This window comes from Cornus florida, unplaced genomic scaffold (assembly GCF_030987335.1).
Source record: "Cornus florida cultivar Cherokee Brave unplaced genomic scaffold, ASM3098733v1 CherokeeBrave_3.0.0_Hap2_Chr01, whole genome shotgun sequence".
Lineage (NCBI taxonomy): Eukaryota > Viridiplantae > Streptophyta > Magnoliopsida > Cornales > Cornaceae > Cornus > Cornus florida.
In genome coordinates, this window is record NW_026775571.1 from 111,331,782 (window position 1) to 111,338,821 (window position 7,040).

Here is a 7,040-nt window from a genome sequence, read left to right on the forward strand (position 1 = left end):
TTGGATAAAACGGACATTTTGAAAAGGTTTAGAAGCACTATGGTAATTAGGTCTACTAGAAAACTTGTGAAATGACACAGTTGCCCCTACGTAAAATACTCCGTAACCACGTTGCTTGGTTTCATTTGCAGAGCACCATAACTCCACTGAGGGCAACCGTACCAGAGCCGGCGAAGAACACGAAGTGCAAATGAAGAAACTGGTTGTTAATGTGCGTGGCGTGGCGCTCACTCTCTCAATTAAATCGCCGAAACTGGATAGAGGAACTAGCAACGCCATCTTCCTCAATCTCTCCGCCCACTTTCTCTCTCTAAAACTCTCTCTCTCTCTCACTCCATATAAGTTCATATCATTCTCTCACTTTTCCCATCTCTCTATTTGATTCTTTCTATTCGTTCGATTTTTGAAACCACAGCTTTTCTCCAAGAGAATGGCTGCGATTTTCCAAGGAATCGGAGCTACCACAGCTCTCTCATCCATCAATTCCTCCGATTCCAAGAGATTTCAATTATCAGCTCGCAGATCGTTATCAGGTTCGGTGTAGTTTGAATTTAATTTTCTTCAACTATGATCTGATTTGATTGATCTACTTTAAATTTGAATGAGGTCACTGAAATTGAGTTCAATTGAGTATACAACTTGCTTGGATTTGTTTCAGGGAGAAAAGCAAGGTTCTTTGTGGTTAGATCCGATGGAAACTCTAACCCTGGTTCCAACCCAAGAGGTTGCAGAGCTGAACGATTGATTACCAATGCCGTTGCAGTTAATCTCTCTCCTTCTATCTGTCCATTTATATACATACACACACCTCACTAAACATAAATTCTTGTTTATTGGCACTTAAATTTTAATCTTAATCTTAATCTTAATCTTAATCTTGCTTCTATTGTGTAGACCAAGGCTGATAGTTCGACAGCTTCTACGGCATCCAAACCAGGGTATGCTTAATTTCTCTTCTATGCATGCAGTGCTGGGCTGTTCTGATCATTCTTACTGTTTTGTTCAACTTCAATATGTTAATTTTCACCTCTATGAAAATTCTAATTATAAGAAATGCATCCCCAAACAGTAACTTTGGGTGGACTCTAAAATTATTTGTTACTTACTTAATTGTATCCACTTTTTGATTGCCAAGAAAGCTGAGGAAAGTGAAGGAGCAAAAATTTCATGTTTGTTTGTCTTGTGTCTCCGTAACAAACGGTCCATTTATGGATGGGCGAACGACGCGGGATTGAACCCGCGCGTGGTGGATTCACAATCCACTGCCGTCATTTACTATTTCTTAGTTCTGTGAAAGAAAAAGAACTAAACTTGAACAAATGATTATAGCTCTGCATATTATCAATCGACCTGTTAACACATTATAAACAGTCAAGATGTAGAAGCTTTATATTCTGAATATTTGAATATTTGTTTTACTTGTAAAGTGAAAATTTTTATGGAATTTGAAGTAGGAGTGTATAGAAATCTTAGGGATATTTAGCAGATGTAATGCAGTTTTTCGTTAACTACTACTTTTGTGAAAGGCCCAGAAAATATGCAACACGATGGATGGTTCATGAAGGTATAGAAAATGATGTATATATTTTTCATGAATTGTTAATCTTGCTTAGATAAGGTGTATCACGATTCTTTGAAATATGTTTATCTGATAGTCCAATAGATACTATGGTTTCCTTGGAGCCATTTGGTTGATTGCATGTTACGAAGTAGCACTTGTGTTAGATGATTCTCAATTAGCTACTAGAAATTTATATGTAAAGATATCTGTGTTTTTAGAGTTTGCAAGCTTGCGGCTTCAAAAGTACTTCCTACGTAGATTATGTTGCTGTTTGTCACATACTTAGCATTATTTGACAAGCAAAGTTTATGAAATACATTGCTGAATTTGCTTAGATATTATACATTTCTAGCCACTTTGCTTTGACTGAGAATTCTTCTGTGTTTATGTGGGACATTGTGATTGATGCAGGCGGTCAAAATGATTGCTTATTTAAATGGAGAGTATGAGATGGTATTGGCTTACTGTCAAGGTTTAATATTTAAACATTGAAGTAATTATCAGTTGCGCTTCCTCAATTGTTAGTTCCTTAAGTTCCATTGTCACCTTTTTTTAGTACATGTTTCTTGAGATGCTGCGCATGTTAGCAGATGTGATGGTTAAGTGGTGTAGGCTGGGGCCATGGCCCCCTATAGTCTGGAGAAAAACAGAATACTCGTAGAGAACTGTGAGTCGAGGGTTTAAAATCAATACATCCCAAAACTTCCCCCAAGCTTTTTGGCAAACCTGCATTGACCTTGCACCTTAGCTTGTCACTAACACACTAACCCTCGTGTGCAAGTTTTCTTATTTCTGAAGAGTAGACCTGTCCCTAGGTCTAGTTCCCAAACTGGTCCTGCACATCAGAAAATGATCCATTCTGAAGGTCGTATAATTATGCAGTGGCCCCCAACTTTTCCCCCCTTTCTGATAGCCTTGTCAAGTTCTCCAATACTGGGCCCAGGGCCCTTTAGGTCTCTCAACATTCATGATAAAACCAAAAGTAGGTAAATTTAGATAACATTTAATTATTGGTTTTTTGACAGTGATAAGAATTGAAACTTTAACCGTCCTTCAGATGCCATGGCATCACTTTCACCACTGCTACAAGTTGCCTGCAATCTAATTACTGGTTGACATTACAAGAAAATTTTAATACCTTATTTAAGAATTTAGTTAATAGCTTTATAATAATTCTGTGTACCTTTTGTCAATATTTTTGTAATTAAAATATTAGATTTATAAGGATTTACTTTTAAATACGATAGTCTTGTAAGATAATACCTAATTTCATTATATTTTAAAATATCATTATATAATAAAAAATAATTAAAAAAACTACTGATGAGACCAAATTCATCGCCATGGCAAGAAACCCTTTTTAGGACCCAAAGGGACATTCCTGGATCCATCATTGGCTGAATAAATGATCAGCATAACTTTCTCTTTGATATGATTATAATATCTTCCGACATGAATTTGGAAGTTGTCTTCTATAGTAGGCAGTAGTTACTTATCAAAAAAAAAAAAAAAAACGTAGGCAGTAGTTCACTAATAGATTAAACAGCATACACCTGTATCATATATTGTCAGATGTGTGTCAGACCTCTGCTTTTGTCTCTGCAATTATTTTAATGACAACTACATGATGAAAAAAAGAATGTCATGTTTGCCTCGTACACATAATGTTATACATGGAAAAGCACGGTAAGAACCACATAAACTGCATTGAACTGCAGGTCCTTATTTTTCATTATTTTTGTCATTCTCATGGCTTCCCTTTTTAGAGTAGGATACAGTTAATAAAATTGTCTCTATCATCAGGCACGAGCTTTTACTTTTTGAAGCTCTCCGTGAAGGCCTAGAAGAAGAAATGGAAAGAGATTCCACTGTGTGCGTAGTGGGTGAAGATGTGGGTCACTATGGAGGCTCATACAAGGTGACAAAAGGCCTGGCCCCAAAGTATGGCGATCTCAGGGTTCTTGACACCCCCATTGCCGAGAACTCTTTCACAGGCATGGCCATCGGAGCTGCCATGACTGGACTTCGGCCAATTATAGAGGGAATGAACATGGGATTTCTCCTTCTTGCATACAACCAGATTTCCAACAACTGTGGCATGCTCCATTACACATCTGGTGGCCAATTTAAAATACCAGTGGTCATCAGGGGACCTGGTGGAGTTGGCCGGCAGCTTGGGGCTGAGCACTCACAGCGCCTTGAATCATATTTCCAATCAATCCCTGGTATCCAAATGGTTGCATGTTCGACCCCTTATAATGCCAAGGGGTTGATGAAAGCTGCTATCCGAAGTGACAACCCAGTTATACTTTTTGAGCACGTCCTGCTTTACAACCTCAAGGAGAGGATTCCGGATGAAGAGTACGTGTTGAATCTTGAGGAAGCAGAGATGGTTAGGCCAGGGGAGCATGTCACTATTTTAACGTATTCCCGGATGAGATATCACGTGATGCAGGCTGCCAAGACTTTGGTGAACAAGGGTTATGATCCTGAAGTTATTGATATCAGGTCACTGAAACCATTTGATCTTCACACGATTGGGAATTCAGTAAAAAAGACGCATCGGGTGCTGATTGTTGAGGAGTGCATGCGTACAGGTGGAATCGGTGCTAGTCTGACAGCAGCTATTAGTGAGAATTTCCATGATTATCTGGATGCCCCAATTGTATGTTTGTCATCACAGGATGTGCCAACACCATATGCTGGGACATTGGAGGAATGGACTGTGGTTCAGCCTGCCCAGATTGTGACCGCGGTCGAGCAACTCTGCCAGTAGTAGAAGCAGCAGCAGCAACAGCAACAGCTAGTTTTGGCGATCTGGTAGTGCTGTCGTCTTGCTATTTATGCTAGGTCAAGGTTTTCAGCTTGCCTTACAATTGTCTTTGATTTCAGGTCCTCTTAGTGATAATGTGTTATAGACTGCAATTGTTCATTGAGTTGAGGCTTTTTATTTTGCTAAAGTCTGTCTTCACTTGAATGATGGATAGGATGTTGTTTATGCTTTAAGTACAGGTAGAACGTTTGGGGTTGACATCGGAATTTGTTCTGCTTGTTCATTTGCCTGTTATTTGAGACACATAATCAATAAAATTTTGTGTAATGGAACAGAGATTGAAAATTAAAGATTTTTTTTTTCTTTTGTGGGAGATTGCGGTTTCATCGGATACTGGTGCGTGTCAATGCTAGTGTGTTAATCGGAAATACACATGAAAGTGCAATTTTAGACTAATCTAAATCTGAGCAGTGACTTAATGTTATGGTGCTTTGAATGAAAATGGGACAAATAAGAACTGCTCTGCAACCCATGAAAGTATATGAGAAGAGGGATGCTAATCACAGTCACTCCCGTGACTGTAGAATCTCAGTAGTTAGTTGATGGGTTGACGCCTGTAGAATCTCAGTAGTTAGTTGAGGGGTTGACGCGTGTGTTTTCTTTCCTAATAATTTTGGGTCTCTCATTATATATAATTATTATAATAGCCTCCTAACCGAGAAACTTCATAAATTTCCACGATTTCATCTCTTTAAAATTTTATTTTTGACAAAATTCCATATCTAAATGTTTGAAGTTCCAACACTAAATTTATTATTATTTTTTTTTACAAAAGTACATATCTAAATGTTTGAAGTTCAAATCTGAATTTTTTCAGATTCGTATTCTTTGTATTCGAAGTATTGCTCTGATTTTTCAGATTAAAAAAATAAAATAAAAAGAAAAAAGTACTATAAATTTTTTTTTAGATTATACTTTTTTTTTTTATTTGATTTGATTTTTTTTTATTTGAAAAACAACCGAATACTTCGAAACAGAGAATAAGGATCTGATAGTACTTTTTTCACTGATTTTTTATTTTATTTTATTTTTTAATCTAAAACCTCCGGTTCCATCTCACTTTAAAATTTTATTTTTTTATAAAATTCCATATCTAAATGTTTGAAGTTCCAACACTAAAATTTTCTTTATACAAAAGTCCATATCTTAATGTTTGAAGTTCAAATCTGAATTTTTTCAGATTCGTATACTTTGTATTCGGAGTATTGCTCTGATTTTTCAGATTAAAAAAAAAAAAAAAAAAAATCATAAAATAAAAAGAAAAAAGTACTATAATTTTTTTTTTTTAGATTATACATTTTTTTTTTCATCTGATTTTTTTTTTTATTTGAAAAACAACCGAATACTTAAAAATAGATAATAAGGATCTAAAAAAATCAGATAATTTTAGAGAGAGAACTAAATTATAGTACCTTTTTCATTGGTTTCTGAAAGCTAGTATAGTAATTATATATAATGAGAGACCCAAAAGGAAGTTAGTATAAAAATAGTAATTAATTATTGGAATTTTGTAAAAAATAAAATTTTAAAGTGAGATGGGAGCCGTGAGGTTTCTGAAATTTCTTAATTAAGAGGCTAGAAGAGTAATTATATATAATGAGAGACCCAAAAGAAAGTTAGCAGAAAAATAGTAATTAATTATTGAGAAAGAAAACACACGCGTCAACTCCTCAACTAGTGATTGAGATTCCACAGTTACGGGGCGATGTGATTAGCATCCCTCATATGAGAAATATGAGATGCAAAGTCTTTGCTGATGTTAAGGAAACAGCTGTATTTATTCATTTATATTGTCATCTTTTTTAAAATAAAGGACTAGATCAAGCACTGGAAACAGCCGTTTTAACAAAATCTATTTGGATTTCAATACTGTAATTTTTTATTTTGGCGGTAAATTTTTATCCCTTTGTCTTCTTCTTCTTTTTGGAAATCAGAAAATAATTTTTTACCATTTTTGCCAAATCATTATTTTTTAAAATAAAAAAAAACCCAAATGACATGGTGCAATAAATGGAAAATTGATAACTTAAAAAGGGCGATGCAATAGAATAATGGCAATGACAGAAAATGAAATTAGACACAACGATAAGCACGGAGGGACAAAGTGAGTGTGTGACAAATGTATGCGTTAAAAACATTTTACTCTCAATTACTTAAGGTATGTTTGGATTGATAGATTTGGAGGGATAGTGAGAGAAAGGAAAAAAAAAGGATATTGTAAATTGTGTTTGGGTAGGTTAAAATAAGAGAAAAGAAAGGATAGGGAGGGATAGCTTCCCTCCCTATCCCTCCTTTTCTATCTCTAAAAAATGAGAAGATAGGAAGAGAAATGATAGTGTTTAAGTAGTATTTTAATAATTCCGAAACTACTCTCAACAATTAAAAGAAAGAAATTATTATTCCACTCATATCCCATTTATTTTAAAGGATATGATGGTAATTTCATTGTTATCATTTCTCTTTTTTTTTTACTCTCTTTCATATCCAAACAAGAATACTATACTTTCTTTTCTATCTATCTAAACATAAATAGAAATTATTGCTATCCTTTCTTTTCTTTTTTTTTTCTCTCATAACTAATACTATCATTTCTTTTCTCTCCTACTTATCTAAACGCACCCTTAGATTTGTACAAGTCATATTATA

At 35.0% G+C, this 7,040-nt stretch overlaps 1 protein-coding gene across 1 annotated transcript; it reads left to right on the forward strand.

Annotated features, from left to right (window-relative positions):
• Positions 1–200: 200 nt before the first annotated feature.
• LOC132313981 (pyruvate dehydrogenase E1 component subunit beta-3, chloroplastic-like) lies at positions 201–4,707 on the forward strand. Its single transcript, XM_059812912.1, has 4 exons — positions 201–533; positions 659–762; positions 895–938; positions 3,365–4,707. The coding sequence occupies exons 1-4, from the start codon at positions 431–433 to the stop codon at positions 4,335–4,337; spliced, it is 1,224 nt and encodes a 407-aa protein (XP_059668895.1). The 5' UTR covers positions 201–430; the 3' UTR covers positions 4,338–4,707.
• The last annotated feature ends 2,333 nt before the right edge of the window (positions 4,708–7,040 follow it).